The 18,763-nt window shown below is 43.8% G+C and overlaps 1 protein-coding gene across 1 annotated transcript in view; it reads right to left on the bottom strand.

Annotated features, from left to right (window-relative positions):
* Positions 1–18,763, bottom strand: part of NUP188 (nucleoporin 188) — a 53,299-nt gene that overhangs the window by 9,434 nt on the left and 25,102 nt on the right. Inside the window, exons 9-28 of the mRNA XM_053908397.1 lie at positions 17,402–17,613; positions 15,792–15,906; positions 14,946–15,146; positions 13,945–14,034; positions 11,331–11,396; positions 10,248–10,367; positions 9,625–9,751; positions 8,514–8,666; positions 8,213–8,339; positions 7,917–8,004; positions 7,747–7,823; positions 7,056–7,170; positions 5,549–5,669; positions 5,353–5,419; positions 4,534–4,662; positions 4,070–4,209; positions 3,153–3,259; positions 1,285–1,491; positions 1,000–1,169; positions 130–199 (exon numbers count right to left, since the gene is read on the bottom strand). Coding sequence (XP_053764372.1) covers positions 130–199; positions 1,000–1,169; positions 1,285–1,491; positions 3,153–3,259; positions 4,070–4,209; positions 4,534–4,662; positions 5,353–5,419; positions 5,549–5,669; positions 7,056–7,170; positions 7,747–7,823; positions 7,917–8,004; positions 8,213–8,339; positions 8,514–8,666; positions 9,625–9,751; positions 10,248–10,367; positions 11,331–11,396; positions 13,945–14,034; positions 14,946–15,146; positions 15,792–15,906; positions 17,402–17,613 — 2,502 coding nt within the window. The remainder of the gene's footprint in view (positions 1–129; positions 200–999; positions 1,170–1,284; positions 1,492–3,152; positions 3,260–4,069; positions 4,210–4,533; positions 4,663–5,352; positions 5,420–5,548; positions 5,670–7,055; positions 7,171–7,746; positions 7,824–7,916; positions 8,005–8,212; positions 8,340–8,513; positions 8,667–9,624; positions 9,752–10,247; positions 10,368–11,330; positions 11,397–13,944; positions 14,035–14,945; positions 15,147–15,791; positions 15,907–17,401; positions 17,614–18,763) is intronic.

The raw sequence follows: 18,763 nt of genomic DNA, 5'->3' as shown, positions 1-18,763 counted from the left end.
TTTCCAGTGAAGAAAACACTCTGGTTGCTTAATTAGGGGAGATACCATTTTCTACACCTCAGCCTCTCGCAGCCCAGCCTGTCCTCCCTGAGACTTTCCGTCACCGTCCTACCCTTCACCCCAGCTTACCTCAGATGTTTCTGAGGGAGGAGAAAGGGTTCCAAACAGTGGACTGGTTAAGTTCTCCCAAAATTTGGGTCTGAAAGAAAAATACATTTGGAAATCATCCTCTCTCTCAGGCAGTCCTTCCTGCAGTTCTGTCCACCTGCCTTGGGTGGTTACTTGCACACCCAAGTCCTAACACCCAAGTTACCTGCCCAGTCTTAACATGTGTCTCATAGGTGACCTGCTCCTACGTAAATATAAAGGGTTCCACAGATACAGTTATGCCTTCCCGTTAAGAAACACAATCAAATGTTATATGTATGTTCTAGAGTTGAATGGTAAAAATTCTCATGATCTGTGCCGCTGCACATGTCCCGCAGCCCCAGAAGGAAGAGGGAGGGGAATAAGGACGCAGATTCCCATGGTTTGCCTTTTTAATGTTCCTTCCCTTTGTGTGAACAGGGTTCTAGAGAGCAGGGGATTCATTCAGCGAACGGGGTTCTAGGGAGCAGGGGTCTCATTCAGCGAACAGGGTCCTAGAGAGCAGGGGTCTCATTCAGTTCAAGGGCTGGAACAAGTCACTCTTCGGAAGGCGTTTCTCAAGAATAGTGGGTCTGAAGGAGTCAGCAGGAGGCAAGAATACAAAAGGCAGGAAAAGGTGGGCACCCTAAGGTAAACACGCCTCTGCCCTACAGTAAAGATGACACCTGCCGGCAGCAGCATAAGAAGACAATGACTAAGAGTGAAGTTCCTGCACGCTGAACCAGGCTCCTAGCACTTTCTACACATATGCTAAGTGAGCTGTCACAACAAACCTCTGAAGTATGAAGTATCGTTACTCCCATTTTACAGACACAAGCCTTGAAAGCAAATACCTCCTGGAGCCAGACTTACTTAGTTCTGAGGACCAGCATGGCACTGTCCCGCCGGTCCTGCCACAGGGCATGCAGAAAGGCAATGGCCGCACGATGCAGCAGGGGCGGACACCAGTAGCGGTCCTGCTGCTGGGAATCGATCAGCTCCAGCACGGCGTGGAGACAGCTCCATACCCCAAGGCTGAATTCCTGCAAGAGGGGCGAGAGAGTTCAGGCCCTGGCCACTGCCAGCAAGCGCACCCATGGGGCCTACACCCACCTCCCAAGGGGCCGCCCCCCAGCTTCATCCCAGGTGCGGGCTCACCTTGGAGCCATCGCTGCCATCCTTCACCTCCAGATTCAGAAACAGTTCAATGAGGCCTGGCTGAGTCTCTACTGCAACCGTGAGGAACTCCAGAATCATGACTTTGATGCGCATGTCCTCAATCTTGCTCTGCAGGCGGGTCAGGAAGGCATCTCGAATGGCAGCCGCATCGTTGCCCAGGCAGGCGTACACTGACATTGGGGCCACCTGGTGGAGACCAAACACAGACTTAGAGCTCTACTTCCAGAGAAACCTCAACGAGCTCCTGCAGAAGGGGGCCAGAGAACTCTCAGAAAATGGGCACAAAGGGGAACATCCAAATATGTGGCAGTGGGTTAAAAGGGACATTGCTTCAAACTATGGTACAAAGTGCCCAGTGATTCACAAAAGAAATGGTAATCAACATAAAAGATACACAATAATAACGATAAATGCAAAGTAAAAAATGAGGTAATACTGGTTTGCCTATTAGATTAGCAAAGATTAAAAGACTGACAGGGCCACTCTGGCAAGGATGTTAAGACTTGGTGTTAGGAGTATAAACTGTCGGGGCACCTGGCTGGCTCAGTTGGTAGAGTGTCCACTCCTAATCTCAGGATCATGAATTCAAGCCACATGATGGGGATAGAGATTACATTAAAAAAAAGCAGAGCGGGGGGTGCGCCTGGGTGGCTCAGTCAGTTAACCGTCCGACATCAGCTCAGGTCATGATCTCGCTGTGTGGTCCGTGATTTCAAGCCCCTTGTCAGGCTCTGTGCTGACAGCTCGGAGCCTGGGGCCTGCTTCAAATTCTGTGTCTCCCTCTCTCTCTGCCCCTGCCCCACTTGTGCTCTGTCTCTCTCAAAAACAAATGTTTAGAAAAAAAATTAGGAAAAAGGGGGGAACATAAACTGCTACAATCCTTTAATTAAAAAAAAATTTTTTTTAATGTTTATTCATTTTTGAGAGAGAGAAACAGAGTGTAAACAGGGGAAGGGTAGAGAGAGAGGGAGACACAGAAACTGAATCCAGGCTCTGAGCTGTCAGCACAGAGCCCGACGTGGGGCTCGAATTCACGAACTGTGAGATCATGACCTGAGCTGAAGTCAGACACTTAACTGAGACACCCAGGCATCCCACCCCCTTTTTAACATTTTTTTTAATACAATCCTTTATAGAGGCCAATTTAGAAATGTCTACAAAAATTAAAATGTTCACTAATAACTAATATTCAGGAATTGAAAACAAAAGCTCATGGCGTTCTATGGACAACAATGTTCATTCACTGCAGCACTGCTTGTAATAGTGAAAGACAAAAAAAAAAAAAAAAAAAATAGCCCAAATAAATCAGGATACATCCATTCTGTGGCTCATCATGAAAGCATTAAAGACAATAAAGTAGGCCAAATGTGCCCACATGGAAAGACTGTAAGATCTGTGGTTCAGTGAAAAAAGCCAGTCACAAAACAGTATGGACGGTGTAATTCTACTTTTGTAAAGAACGGAAGAGCACAGCAAACATCCTTCAGTACAAAAGCACAGATAAAAAGAAATGTGGAACAATGCATACCAATCTGCTCATAGGGAGTCTTGGAACGAAGGGATCAGAGTGGACCTTAACTTTCTATGCTACATTTACCTGTAACGTTTAAATATGTAAAAATGAGAATGCATGTCTTTTGTAATCAGGAAAAAAAAAAAAAACTCTCACAAACCACAATTTAGGTGTGGTGTGGACAGCAACACAATTTGTGTGGTGTGTACATGGCTGGGTCACTGTAAAAGTCAGTTCTAAGTCCAAGCTAGCTGTTTCTCCTGAGATAAGGCAGGGGTGGTCTCATGCACAAAGTCAGTTTTCTGGGGCTTTGGCTGATTAAGTGGGATCCTACCGTGGCCAGACGTTTCAACAGCTGGATGGCAAGACGTGGCAAAGCCGGATCATGTTTGTGGTAGATGTATTTGGCAAGAACAGCAATGAGGTTGTTCCCATGGGCACCTGAAGAAGTACAGGAAACAGCTGAGACACCAATGTGCCTGATTCAAGCTCCTAAGAGAGGCTGCTATTCAAAAAGGCTCACGCACGTGAGGGAATTTACTACCCTCAAGTACTTGGGAGAGCCAGAGCGAATCCAGGTGGCCATACCATTCTCTTTTTTCGGTAGCCAAGGGGATATGCAGGTAAACAGCCCAATCCAATTCATTAAGAGCAGAAAGAGAGACATTTTGGAAAACAAAACAAAACAGTCTCTTAACAAACAGGTTAGAAAAAGACGTCACATTGAAATGCAAGAATCGTCAAAATCTCAAAATGATAGTTAAGAGTAGGTCTTAGGCATTATCTAAACACCTACTTGAAAATGAGGAAACAGGGTCCCAAAGGTATTAAATGAGTAGTGTAAGGTCAAAGAATAAAACAGTTAATACTTAACAGGTACCAAGAACTTCCCTCCACGATTTACACGTAGTAATCTTACCTCCGTCGTAATTGTGTAAGGAAGGTATTACTATTATCCCGAGGCAGAGTTGTTCAATAATGTGCCCAAAGTAACATAGCAGATTAAAGCCAAAATGTGAGCCAAGGCAGTCTGACTTTGAACACGGGTTCTTAACTATTACCCCGTCATCAACAGGAGGCAGAAATGAAGGACATTCCAGCCCTCTCGCTTCTAAGTCCGGGATGGGGACTGGTGATCATTCCCAAACTCCCTCCAGGAATTAGTCAGAAAATACTGCTGGCCTCTAACAACACAGCCTGAAGTACGTACTTGTGGGCAGAAGCACTGCTGTTCGCAAGATCAATACATACCATGCTGTGTGAGAGCCTGTTCCAGGGGGGACACCACATTAGAAGGAGGTTTCAGCCGAATAACATTGTTGGTGACGGAGAATGCCAGTTTCACTGTCTTGATCAGCAGCTGGCCCTGCCCCTGGCCCTCTGCCCCATCACTAGGGTGCCAAATGGAAACCAAAGTTGATTCAGACAACATGACTTCATTCGCAACATATGTGCTCTCATGAATTAGATTCCAACAATAATCCCAGAGTTCAACAGCTTCTGTTAGAGGCCCCAGTCCAAACTAGGAGAGAGGAGGAGCAATCAACTCCCTTTGCTATGTGCCAGTCTACGTAGCAGCCACTAGATTACATACAGGCTACATCCTAGGGGAAATAAGGCTGTCTTTAAAGAGCTACCGCACGTTAACCCACACTGGAGTTCTCAGGACATGCAGGCACACTAAGATAAACGGGGAAGGGGAGAGGGAGCCCCACCTGCGGGGCTGAGCAGCCATCACCATGTCGATGGTGTCCACACCGATGCCCATGATATTGATGACTGTCTGTCCCGCTTCTGTGTAGGCCAGGCTGCAGATGCAGAGAGACTGCAGGCTGGGGCTGTGACTGCAAGACAGACATGTTCTGAGTTACCAGGGAGCTGTCAAGTTTATTACTGCGAGAGAAGGGCACTATCCAAACCTAACCAACTGGACGTCAGTGATACAGATCAGCTCCGTGTCAGATGAACACACTCTGATCACTTTCCTTAAGTAGACTTGATCTTAAAAACAACCCAGAGAAGCTATCTAAATGTCCCAACGATTAATGGATATATCTACTGAATTGAGTCATGATTAATTCATACAATGGAACGCATGGTACCACTAAAACAAGACAGATCTATATGAAGTGGCATGGAAATAAAATTATGGAGCAGTTAGTACACGCAAAGGAAAACACCTAGTAGAATACACACGAACTTCCTAGTCATCTCTGGAAACAGGTTTAGGAAGGGCATTTTCACTATTTTCCTAACGAACATGTGTAACTTTTGTAAAGATCATAAAAAATAATTTGTGTATATGTATGTGTGTGTGTCATTGGGAACAATCTCATCCCCATTTCATTTGCTCTTCTCGACTCACAGGGAGAAAGGATACAGTCCAGTGGAGAGCAAATGAGAACCTCCAGAGTACTGAGCTGGGTTCAACCCAGCTGAGTTTTCTGAAAGGATGAGCAGAAGCCCGCCCGTGTCTTCCCTTGGGGAGCGGCAGCGTCCAAGAGCACCGGGTTCAAGCAATCACCCCCTCATACCTGCTGTGCAGGTCTGCCTCATGGCACAGGTTCAGTATTGCATGAATCAACTCCAGGATCAGGCAACCTGGACTCCGGAAAAGACACAGGAATGAAGTGGCCTTGTGTGATGACCCTCCTCCCAACAAAGGGAAAGATAAGATCTCCAGGGAGCCAGGAGTGGCTCAGGCCTTCCCTGCCCGCGCGCGTCCCTTACCAATCTGTTCCCTCACACCATGGGTGTTGTAGCGCCACTTGTGGTAGCCAGGAAGCATCTCCTTCAGCACAAACATGACACAGGGCGCCAGCCCTTGGCTCTGGGTACTCCCAAGCTGCCCCTATGAGAAACCATGCTGTGAGGACTTAAACCATTTAAGGAAGTCATTCAGCTATCAGAGATTTAACTCTAAAACTACAGGTCCAAAGGAAATCTAGGCAAACCCTGGCTGTCAGTAAGAGAAAAAAAAAAAAAATCAGAACACTCTAGTTCAACTGGGTCCAAGCTGTGGATTTCTTTGAAATAGAGAAAAAGACTAAAAAGACAATGTCTCAATGTCACGGAAGGCACCTACGTGAAGGAGACAGAAGAAGGTTAAATCTGGCAGAGGGAGGTACCAACCATGAACATGAAGGACGCAGGACTGTTAGCAATGGGGAGTGCTGATTTCACTATCATGATGCCATTCATTCGCCTAACCTCTACCTTATCTCTGGGACACCGGAAAGGAGCTCTCATACTCACAATTCTTTGTCCTAATATTCAGCTTCCTCACCTTAAAAATGGAAATTCTTTACTTACGTATAAATATCTATAGCTATAGCCCTATCTCTGGACTGTTTCTACCTTTTCAAGCATTCATTCATTGATTCTCGCAGGCAGAAAAGTAGGCTGAGTGCTTCTCATGTGTGGCCCTCTCAACAACTCCAAGGAGTAGAGACCATGTTATTACTCCTTTTTTACAAAGGTTCTAAGAAATTCCATGTTTGCCCAAGCCCAACATAGTTAGTAAGTGGTCAACCTGACATGTACACCTAATTTTGTCTGACTCCAAAATCTATGCTACAACAGTATTTTTCAAACTGAGTTGTAATCCATTAGTGGATTGTGAAATCAGCTTATTAGAAAATACCAGAGTGCCTTTTGTGTTGTCAGAGAAGTGCTGAATTGTGAAACTTTGCTTCAGAAGTACGTACATGCACACACGTACACACACACGGATACTGGGCCTGGATATAAAACGTATGTATTGCCCTGGGCTACGATGAAAATAGCTTGACAGTAACCACATCATACCATCCTGCCTCTGAATATTAAATAAATTAACACAGGGGCGCCTGCATGGCTAAGTCAGTTAAGCTTCCAACTCTTGATTTCGGCTCAAGTCATGTTTCATAGTTTGTGATTTCGAGCCCCACATGGGGCTCTGCGTTGACAGTGCGGAACCTGCTTGGGAAGGGATTCTCTCTCTCTCCCTCTCTCTGCCCCTATCCCAATGTACTTGCTCGCTCTCTCTCTCTCTCTCTCAAAATAAACAAACTTTAAATTTTTAATTAATTAATTAATTAACACAGATAAAGTACCTGCTATGGAATCTGGCACATAGTAAATATTCAATACACAAAAACTGTTAACGCTATAACGTCAGGACAACTGCTGTGCCCAAAGACAATGACTACGGTAGAAGAGAAACTATTTCAGATATTTCCATCTGACCAGCGTTTACCTTGACAAGAGTGGTGATCAAGCGTAGAAAGGCAACAGTGACCCCGTACTCGCCCTGGGGCTGCTCACTATTCATCAAGAGGTTTCCGTACCCTCCAGCATTCATCCCCTCCGCACTGGGGAAAAACAGAGGCAGAGTGAATCAGGACGGGGCAATCTCAAGGTTTCAAGAAACTTATCACAGAGCATTCTTATTATCTAGATAGCTTGGACCTAACATAGGAAAGCTCTCAAAAGAATGAAGCAAATCTAGGCTATTTTATACCCAAGATGAACACCAAGAGAGTACTTTATTAATGTACAACCTCAAGAGCTTTAAAATTCAAAAAATCAAATAAACATCAGGAAAACATCGTTGTCTAATAAGCAAGAGAAGGCAAGGAGCAAATGCTCAAGTAGGAAAATGGAGCCTACGTATAAATAATTGTCCTACCACGCAAGTTCAAAAAGCCATGAAACAAGGAAAAGTATAGAGTGACTACAGCTGAGGAAAGGGAAGCCACGTCTCTGGATCCAGACAGCTCTGTATTCTCCAACCTGGAAAATTAATTCCCATGTACCTAAGGTGGTTGCTGCTGGATGAGCAATTCTGCACAGGGAAGCTTCTTTAAAAGTAATGTAGCTAGCCTGGACCCAAAATGTATATGGTACTCCCGGGGAATATGCTCTACCCAACCCAAGACCTGGCTCACCTAATCATCTGACTCATGCTGGAGACCTGGTGGGCCACGAATGGTAAAAAGCCTGTGTGACGAAGATCAGTCCAGACCTGAGAAGGGAAAAGAGCTCAATGTCCATGTGTCTTCAGGTATACACCAAGTGCAACATTTTTTGGCTATTTTGAAGACTTGGTGTGTCTCACCTTTGCAGGGTTCCGGGCAGCCAAAACAGTCAAGCAATTGACACAAGAAGCAATGACATCCACCGGTGGAGAGATTACTGTCGTTAGCCTAGTTGGAGAATAGTGTACTCTGCTCAGTGAAATGAATACAACGTGTTCCATCACAGATATTTTCCAGCTCTCTCTGCCCAAGTCTCTCCTCTCAGTAGGGATGGAAAAATAGGAAAACCCTCAGCTGGGGATAGTATCACACCAGGGCTTCCCACAGAGGCACAGATGCGGACTTTAACCTGGGGTGTGTGTGAGCTGATGCTTACCGCTGTAGCAGCATGTAGATACGGGATGTGATGGGCAAGAGACAGTCTGCTATGGACAGATCTGTGCTGATGACCTTATGGACCAGATCAATGATGGGTCTGACCCGCTGGCAGTGCTGGATCACATCTGAGGGGAAAGAGAGCAACAATTCCTTTAAGATTACTGAACAGTCTCCCAGATAAACACTACACGGATCCCAGTCTGGACGGTTCTGAGTTTTATCCTGAGATTCTCTGTCCCCCAATTCTAAGCATGTCTGTTTTTCTTCCCCACAGTCATGTCCCCCCAAGCTGACCTCACCTGCAGTGGAAACAACATGCAACAGCATTTCAATCTCGCAGGTAAAGAGGGTCCAGCTACTGTAAGAGTACTCCCAGCGTACCAGGTAAGCCCTGTCGTCCAGCACTACCTGGCCTACTGTGCCCTGAGGTATGCGAAGGTTGGTCTGACCCCCTAAGGAAGAGAGGAAGAGAAATTAGTCTAATATCCAGCGATACAATAGGAAAAAGCGACTCCTACATCAGACAACAACATTTAATCACACAGAAATGGACAGACTCTCGTCCCACTAGCTAACACTGCTATGCTGGGGTCACCCACGTATAGCACATGTGTCAGAATTCCCTTTCTTTTCAAGGCTGAATAATATCACACTGTAAATATATAACACATTTTGTTGATCTATTTCATCTGTTGCTGACACGTATTTCAAATTGTTACTGTATATATACCCTTTTACCCATTTAAAATTGTTATTGTAATATACCCTTCTACCCCACAAAATTATTCTCGTATATACCCTTTTATCAGACAACCCCGGTTTGAGGACTCTATGTACTAAAAATAAAAATACCAGTATATAAAGTACAAGTACCCAAAGGAGCATTGTTTGTAGTGACCAAAACCCAACATAGCCTACATGTCCTTTAGAAGGAAAAAGATACAAAATTATGGATATCTAGAATAATTCTGTAGTTACTAAAAGAGAACGAGTCAGATCCACATACAAGAAAAATGAGTTGCAGAATCAATCTAAGAGAGTGTACGGTGTGCACAGGGACACATACCAGCTCTTAACACTGACTATCTGACGGACAAGTCTGAACAGATGAACTTTGTAAAGTGTCTGTCTATGCTGTTTCTCTTTACAATGAACACCCATTATTTTTTAAATAAAATAATCTGGGGTGCCTGGGTGGCTCAGTCAGTTGGGCATCTGACTCTTGATTTCGGCTCAGGTCAATCTAATGATATAAAAAAGTGAGAAATAGACTAATAATTCCTCAACGAGCACAGTGGAGAGGAGCTGCTTTAAAGGCAAAGAGCATGAAATGGCTCAAACAGCAGTGCTGAGGTCTAAACAGAAGCTGAGGAGAGGTGGCTACTGAGCCAGGGAGGGTCTCCATCTTACCAAGAGGGTAAAGGAGTTTGGACGTTTGCCTCCGCCAGAGAGTTCCATCTTCGTGGGAGATCACATCATGGGGCTTGTGCTTGTAAAGTTCATTGTAGAAAGACATCTTATCCAAGAAACTATACACCTGCCAACACACAGAAAAAAATCCAGCCGCACGCTTACCTCGGGGACATGCAAGGGGTCCCACATTTGTTCTGCTCTTTCGGTCAGACTGTGTCTGACTCTCAAACTTCTCACAAACCTGCCACCGTGACTCTTCTTAGAATTGCCTCTATGCTCCTTGCCAACGCTCAGCACCCTTTAACACTTAGCTCAAGGCCCCTCACTCCACAGACTGCTGGCTCTCCTCAACAGTAGGTCTTTACTACTCAAATGACATTTACCGTATGGCTGTATCAGCTATTTCTTCCTTGTATCTATTGTTATCCTCTTCCGATGAGACAGTAAGGGACTTTATACTGTGTCTCACTCAGTGTCTGCAATAGGTACTTAATTTAAGAGAACTTAAGCACTATCTCTGGCACTGTTCGTTCAACTTCAGACTAATTCTTGCCATGGCAGTGGCATCCCCCAAAACCTCTCCCACAGTCTGAAATCAAGCATCTAACTGAACAACCTACCTTTTTGGCAGTGGACTTTCCTGATACGAGGGCTCGTAGCAACTGCAGGAGTGGGGAGAGGAGATGGGGAAACATCCCACATACACTGTCCAGAATGATCCCGAGCCCAGAGGTTGGCTCCTGTGGTGGAAGAAGAGAGGTCACTGACCTTCAACACCATCCGTGAATTAACACATCTCCGAACTGCCTAGCAATCATAAGAAAATCTAAAAACAGTCCTTTCCTCCGGGCAGACACCACCCCTCCCGAACAATTGAAGATTTCCAGAATTTCACTGAGAAAGGCTTTCAACATCAGATTTATCAGGACCTGAAAAGAGAATACCACTGCCTCCAGTGACCTTTTCCTGGCCATCCTCCCAACAGGAAGACAATGTTATCCGCCATTGCAGGAGATGTTTTGAATAATGTGAAAAGCAGCCAACAACATGTTAGCATTTGGCCACTGCACACAAGTAACAGATCCTTAATCTAAATATTGTTTCAGGCCACCCTCTCCCAGGAACACTGTTCGAGACGACAGTGACTCAGGAAGAAGAGGATAAGACCTAGAGGCATATCAGTCAGGCCACAGTACAAGAGAGAACAGATTTATTCATCAGCTGGACCCTAGGGCTTCGGACTGGTGTTAATTCTAAGCCTATGTACTGGTGAGAAGCTGTTCTCTCTGAAGCCAAATTCTTATCTAACTTGTTAACAATATTCTGACAACTCAGACGCATGTTCAAGACTTACAGCACTACTGGTGCCTGAGACTAACAATGTGAAAAAAGACTTGGTGGGTAGGATACAGAACATGATGGTTAATAACACAGACTACAGACTGAAGTCAGCCAGAACTGCTTCCTGAGGCTGGCTGTTCATCTAGCTGTGTAACCTTAGGCAAGTCACTTCATATCTCTAAGCATCTCCTTTCCTCATATGCAAAATGGTGATTATAACTCTATCTACTTTATAGATTTTCGTTAAAAGTAAATACAAAATGACATAAACGCTTAATATGAGACCTATCACAAACTAAGTGCTTGATCAATTGTTTTGCTACTAGAATATCTTATAGCATAATTCCCTCTGACACACTTACTGTTCCCCAGAATAGTTCTGGAAGAGAAGGATCTGCCAGGACTTCACATGCTGTGTCAATCACATCCTGTTGGGGGACGGGGAAGAAAACAGCTTAGTTTCCGTAGCTGACGCAGTCATATCTCTTTTACTGTATCTCTGTTCAAATCAAAACGTCAACAATATTTCCACATACTAGGTCAGAAAGAACTGTGGGTTTAAAAAGATTACACCCCATCTAGGGTGTACATTATGCCTGTTGTATGGTGTTAGCCAAGTGAACCTCTCTGAACTTCAAAATCTTTAGCTATAAAACGGCGACAGTATTATCTGCCTCACAGCACCGCTCTGTGGACGGAAGAGGACAGTGTGTACAGAAGCGGACCGTAAACTGTAAACATTAAGGTGCTAGTAAAGGTGAGGTGCAACTAGGCTAGGCTGAACTGTTCTCCTAGAGGGCAAGAGCGGCTCTTCAAGTTTTTAACCCTCAGCACCTAGCACAGAGCCTGGCACACACTGAGAATGATTTCTTTAAAAAACCCAAGTGCTAGGACTCTCACATCCTTGGTATGTTAATACCGGTCCTCCCACTACGTACACTGAGGTCCACATGGGACCAGAATTTTGGCAAAGGATGCAAAGCTCATGCTATGCCCCTGGAACTTTGGAAATGGAGTCCTCCAATGAACACCAATTTCTCTTCTAATGATAGTAAATTTTCAGTTTCTGCAACTTCACCAATTCCTTCAATTTCCAAAACAAGTCATTAAAAAAATGAATACAAACACTTAGTTATAAAGAACTCCTCAAACAGCACTCTCCACTGAAAGGAACCAGGCTTCCTTAGAGAAATGGCGGATTCCAGGTCTGGGGTGAGAATCTTGTAAGATAATCCTACAACAGTGTGTCATACCAGAAAGCAACAGAGCTATCAAAATACATAAGAGCAGTGCAGGACAGATAGAGGGGCTCTTCTGAAAGAGTTCTTACTGGCCAAAGGTGGGTAATTTGAGCCTAAGAATAGTAACAGCATTAGATTAAAACAGAGCTAACACATTTATACCCATGAGTTCACCATGACATATAAAAACTTAAAAACCTCATTAGCCACCTTTACAGGATGGTAGGGAAAATCAGTAAATATAGGAAAACAAGCAAGCACAGTACTCTATACCAGAGTATCGGATAGTAGCGAGAACAAAAATTATTTGAGGTATAACTGACATATTACATTAGTTTTAGGTGTACAACATAACAACTTAATATTTGCATATATCGTGAAACAAATTTTTTATAGCAATGTTCCAACCAATAAATAAGATAGAATAGTGCCATTTTGTAACTCCTAAGGAACTAACGGATCTAGACCATCATTATCTAGACAATGATGTGGCTTGGGCCCACTACAGTGCAAACCACAGGTGACTAAAACTTGACAGTTATCAACCCATAACATGTGGACCTTATTTATTTAGATTCTGATCCAAACACACAAACTTATAACAAATTTATGACATTTACGAGTTAACTAGACATTTAAATTCTGACTTGATATTTAAAGATACAGGGGCACCTGGGTGGCTCAGTCGGTTAAGCGTCCGACTTCAGCTCAGGTCATGATCTCACGGTTTGTGGATTCGAGCCCTGCTTCGGGCTCTGTGCTGACAGCTCGGAGCCTGGAGCCTGGAGCCTGCTTCGGATTCTGCGTCTCCCTCTCTCTCTCTGTTCCTGTCCTGCTCATTCTCTGTCTCTCTCTGTCTTTCAAAAATAAATAAATGTTTAAAAAAAATTTTTTTTTAAAGATACAGCTTGTTAGTTATGGTACTGGTTGTAAAGTTTTACTAACTCCTCTTCTGGTTCATCGAAAATTCATAGATGAAACTATGTCAGGGATGTGCTTCAAAATAATCAAGGAAGGAAAGAGCACCAAGATCTGCTGTGAGCTGATAATTTGGAAGCTGGTAATAAGATTGTTTAGGAGTCTGAAGTTTGAAATGTTTCAGGGTTTTGTTTTTTTTAATGTTTATTTAGTTTTTGAGAGAGACAGAGCACGAGTGGTGGAGGGGCAGAGAGAGAGGGAGACACAGAATCGGAAGCAGGCTCCAGGCTCTGAGCTGTCAGCACAGAGCCCGACGCGGGGCTCGAACTCACAAACCATGAGATCGTGACCTGAGCCGAAGTCGGACGCTCAACTGACTGAGCCACCCAGGTGCCCCTGAAATGTTTCAGGTTTTAAAAATATTGTAGAAGAATATTTTATTAGCACCCACAGATGTTTGGGACTGATGCACCATTCCAAAATGAGATTACAAAGCAGTATGTACGTTGTGATTCCAGTTTTAGAGACAAATGGTTACATTTTTAACATATATATGCAGAAAATGTTTAGAAGAGAACGCATCAGAATACTAACAGAAGTTGTCCTGTGTGGTGGGATTATACTTTTTTCCTTTTATCAGCACCTTCTGATTTTTCTATCGTTCATATGTATCATATATAATACAATAAATGCGAAGAAAACAGCAATAAACAAATGAACACCAGAGGTATGTGGGTGTGTGCTGTATCAGCTCCAAAGGCGTATCTCAGGGACATGACTGCAATGCCAGAAAGTCCCAAGAGAATCAGGTACTAACCTGCTGGTTGCCCAGTGTGTGCAGCTCCAGCGAGGTGAGAACGAAAGAGAGCAGTCCATACACACACATGCACGCGGTGCTGGTGGTACACTGCAATGGCAAAGGAGTCAGTGAACAATTCTGAATAACAAGTCTTCCCCCCCCAGCTTCGGCATAATCCTAGCACATTAATCAAGTCTCTATAAACAAACGGAAGAGAACCCAAGGCTTTATAATTCTTCTGATTTAGTCCCAAGATCAGGAAGGCGAGGGGGAGAAATGAAAAAGCAGGAACCATAAATATTACAACACAGCCAAGAATACAATCGGAAAGGAACCATTCTCAAAATGATCAGTTTCGTGGGGAAGAAAACCACACCCAGTCTAGAAAAGAGGATAAAGGGTCTCTATGCGCTGGTATGAATGCAGCAGGCTGAACTATCACCAAGATAAACGAACCAATGCCAACCAGTGGTGCCTGCCGGCCGAGGTTTCCTGTTAGCGTGTCAGAACAAGCTGACAACAGTGCCTCTGAAATTAAGCCCAAACACTAGCCTCAAGAGAATGGCTGATACATCCTGCTACAGTTGAATGACGAAGCTCCCCAAAAGAGATGTTTCCAGTCAATATGGCCAAAGCGATCTTCCAGATTACCGTACTGGCATAGTATCCTATACTGGCAGGCAGAGTCAGACACTGTGGGTTCAAACTGTATCTACCACTAGTTGGTGGTTATTGTTCTTGTGAACAAATCACATCTCCCTCAGTCTCAACTTCTTAATACGTAAAACGGGATGAAAATTCCTAGTGCAAATAAGCGTTATGAGGATGAAATAAAGTAACGTATAGAAAGCGCTAAGCACAGTGTCCAGTCATAGCAGATGCTCCACAGAGTTGGAAACAGCACCATCATTATCCACATCACTACTACAATTATCATTACTACTATCATGATTCATGAACGAGCTTCTCCCCTGCTCTCTGCTCATCTCCTGCTCAAACACCAACAGCCCGAGCCTCACATCATTTCCCCCACTGGCCAGCGAGCGGAGCAGTCGGGTCAAGTACTGAAATACGTTCAGCTGGATGGCCGTGCCGCCTATCTTTCGGACAACGCTGCTGGTCTCTTCTGGATGCAGGGTGTGACGGAGAAGAGCCCAGGCCAAAAGCACTGGGGCATGGTGTGGAATGTCCCCGAAGGTCAACATCAAACGGTCCATATCCTGATGAAAAGAAAAAACAAAACCTGTGTCGCTAAAACAAAGGGTCAGAGCCCCAGATGGGACCCTCTGTCACATGCAGTAAGTCTTACAACTGCCCAGCGGCCCCTTGCCCCATTTGGGTACGTACTCCTCCCCACCCCCCAGCCACCTCACTCATAAACCCTTCCGCCACTCTTCCCTGTGCCCACACTTCGTTTCTTCTGACTGTAAGAAGTCGAATGTAACGTTATAAAATACACGTCCAAGTGGAACTTTCTTTAGAAAATTTCCCAATCCTTCTTTAACTCTTTCTGATCTTTCCCCATTTTGTATCTAACCATCGCATCTCAACGTGCTTTCCCTTTGATCTTCTTGCACAAGCTCCATAAATGAAGACACGCCCCAAGGTTCTGTCCCTGGGCCTCTTTTTTTCCTGATGCCATCTCTCTGAGTGACTGCACTCATTCTCACAGATTCAACTATCACCTATGTGGTATCCACTACCACCAAAACCTGAGATCTCTTCCGGATCCAGTTAACTTCCTAACAACGTAGGACCTCTGATTCCACAAGGAAACTTTCAAGGGGCAGTGCAGTTGGAGGGTTAAGAACATACTCCTGACTCTAAACTGTCTCCCAAGGGAAATGCAGCTCCTCCAAGTTCACCTGACAAATAAGCCCGTCCTGGGCAAACTGGTGCAGTTCTCTTCTGTCATCCAAAGCACACTTATGCAAGGATTCAATATCCATGCCTTCCACCAGGATAAGGGCACTGAAGTAGCTGGAAAGGAAAACGGTATCATGATGTCACATGTGCTACTTTGAACCTTGAAGGAGACTAAGGTGAAATGCAAGATGCTTTAATATCAGAAAAATTATTTTTTTCAAAAACAATTATTAATGGGTTTTTGTGCTTTTTTTTCCATACTAAGTCTTCTAAACTCAGTATGTATTTTACACTTCCAGCACACCTCGGTTTGACCAGCCACATTTTTTTTTTAAGTTTTATTGAAGTAACCTCTACGCCCAACATGGGGCTCGAACTCACGACTGACTCCAAGATCAAGAGTCACATGCTCCACCGACCAAGCCAGCCGGGAGTCCCTCGACCAGCCACATTTAAAGTTCCTGACAGTCACGTGGGGCTGGTGCCTGCCAAAGCACAGATCCAGGACTGGAAGTTTCTATAGCCACCAATTACATCTGACCCAGATAAACCATCTCACGACTCAGGTGTGTATCTTTGTTCACAGAGGAAACAGGCCTCAAAACGTGGATATATATCCATTCTAACCACGATGACATCATCCTTTTTGTTAAATGCAGCTGAATCTCCTCCTCACTGACACAGATGCAAACAGGCAGCTCACCCCAGAGGTTGTACCAAGAGCAGGTAAGAAAAGGCTCCACATCACGGATAACCCGAGAAAGGCAAATCAGTACACCAAAGGGATCAAACTGAGGGGGGCGATAGATAATATCAAGGGTTTGCAAGGTTGTGGGGAAACTGGTTCTCTCCTCCCACTGTGGAAGTGTAAATTGGTACAGGCTTTGTGGAAAACAATTTGGCAACAGATATTTTATAATACAAAGGCACATACCCTTCAACCCAACAATTACATTTCTAGATCTTTATCTTAGAGTTGTACTCATCCAGATGCAGAGAGGCTTGTAAAGAATGTTCTTTATAAGCATTATTTGGAATGTGCAAAATAACTAACTGCCTACCATTAGTGAACCATGAAATAAACATCCATACCATGTATTAATATGCAGCAGCTAAAAAGAACATCCTGAGATGAAAGAGTTCCAGGACATCTAGTTATGTGGAAAATTTAGTTGTAAAAGCATATACCATTTATGTCAAAAAACATCAACAATGTATTTTCGTACATAAGAAAAAAAGATGTGGCTCTATTCGCTGCCATAAAATTCAAAGTCCGTAGATGAGGACTTCAAAGAGGGCAGGGGACACATCTGCCTTGTCACTGTCTTCTTAGCATTTGCACTGGCCTACCATTGACACTCACTACATTTTTTGTTGACTAGATGAACCTCTTAAGTGAAGATAGTAAAAGATGAGACTGGAAAACGTATTTTGAGAAAACACTTCCCTCTCAGTCTCAGTCATTACTCCCTGTAAGACTGGGAACGTGAAGCACACCCATCTGTTTCCCTACCCACTAAGTGAAAAGTGCATCTAGACTCTCCCCTCACCCATTCACAGGAACTAGAATATCAATGTTCTAAACACTGCACAAGTTCAATAGACTTACCCAATCCTATCCACGAAAGGGTCCATGGTCTCATCCACCAGGTGCCTGTTGGTCTGCCTACTACCAAATCCTTGCTCTTTAAACATCTTGGTTAATGCCAACAGGTCACTAGGTGCCATCTCAAAATATGCATAATAAAGGAAAATAATTTCTAGCAGCATGGACTGTTCCCGAAGGCACTGAACAAACCAGCGAGATACCTGGCGCTCAGTCTGCACAATGAAGGAAAAATGGGAAAAATAAAGTCAGATTTTAAAACATAAAACATTTTAAAGTTACTTTTATTAGCTAATACATGTATAAGAATAGAGTAAAAAAAAAAAGTCTCCCTCTTTGTTAAATATTAAGGATCTATTAAAAGATTACAGAAAAAGATTTTGGAAGCGACACCAAAAAGCCTGCCTCCCTACAAGGCTTTGTAGGTCATCCAAACCTGTCCCTAGAGGCAACCACTGTCAGAGGTTTTTGTCTTTCCTTCCAGTAATATGCCACACACTCCTTCTTTCATTCTACAGTCTGTCTACCCACCTACCTACCTATGCATCCAACCATCCATCTCTAAACCAAATACACTATACCAACTATTCCGCACCTTACTCTTTTCACTTAACAATGTATCTTAAAGATTATTTCCTCTAATAGTACATTAAGAATTTTCTTATTTTTCATTATCAGTCCCCTCATCATTTTTTAAAGTTGCACAGCACTCCACCACATGGAAATGCCGTATTTATTTGTTTGTTTGGCCATAATTTATTTTACCCAGCTCCCTTGGATGTACAAACAAGTGTTGGTGAAGATGTGGGGAAAAACAAACCCTTGTGCACTGTTGGTGGGAATCCAAATTGGTGCAGCCACTGTGGAAAACAGTATCAAGTTTCCTCAAAATATTAAAAAAACACAAAATACCGTATGATACAATAATTCCACTGCTGGGTATTTACCCAAAGAAAATGCAAACACTAATTCAAAAAGATACATGCACCCCTATGTTTACTGCAGCATTATTTACGATAGCCAAGATATAGAAGCAAAGTAAGTGTCCTTCTTAGATGACAGATGTGGTACACGCACACTCATGCGTGTGCACATGCAATGGAACACTACAGAGCCACAAAAAGGATGAGATCTTGCCACTTGCAACGACATGGATGGACCCAGAAGGCACTATGCAGAGTGAAATAAGTTAGAGAAAGACAAATACCATGTGATTTCACTCATATCTGGAAACTAAGAAACAAAACAAATGAAGAAGAAACATACAAAAAGCAGAATGAGACCTGTAAATACAGAGACAAACTGATGGTTGCCAGAGGGGAGGGGTTGGGGAGATGGGCAGAATGGGTGAGGGGAGTGGTAGAT

The sequence above is a fragment of the Panthera pardus genome, unplaced genomic scaffold, assembly GCF_024362965.1.
Source record: "Panthera pardus isolate Hobbes unplaced genomic scaffold, ASM2436296v1 HiC_scaffold_20, whole genome shotgun sequence".
Taxonomy (NCBI): Eukaryota; Metazoa; Chordata; class Mammalia; order Carnivora; family Felidae; genus Panthera; species Panthera pardus.
This window is presented reverse-complemented; position numbering and strand designations above follow the sequence as displayed.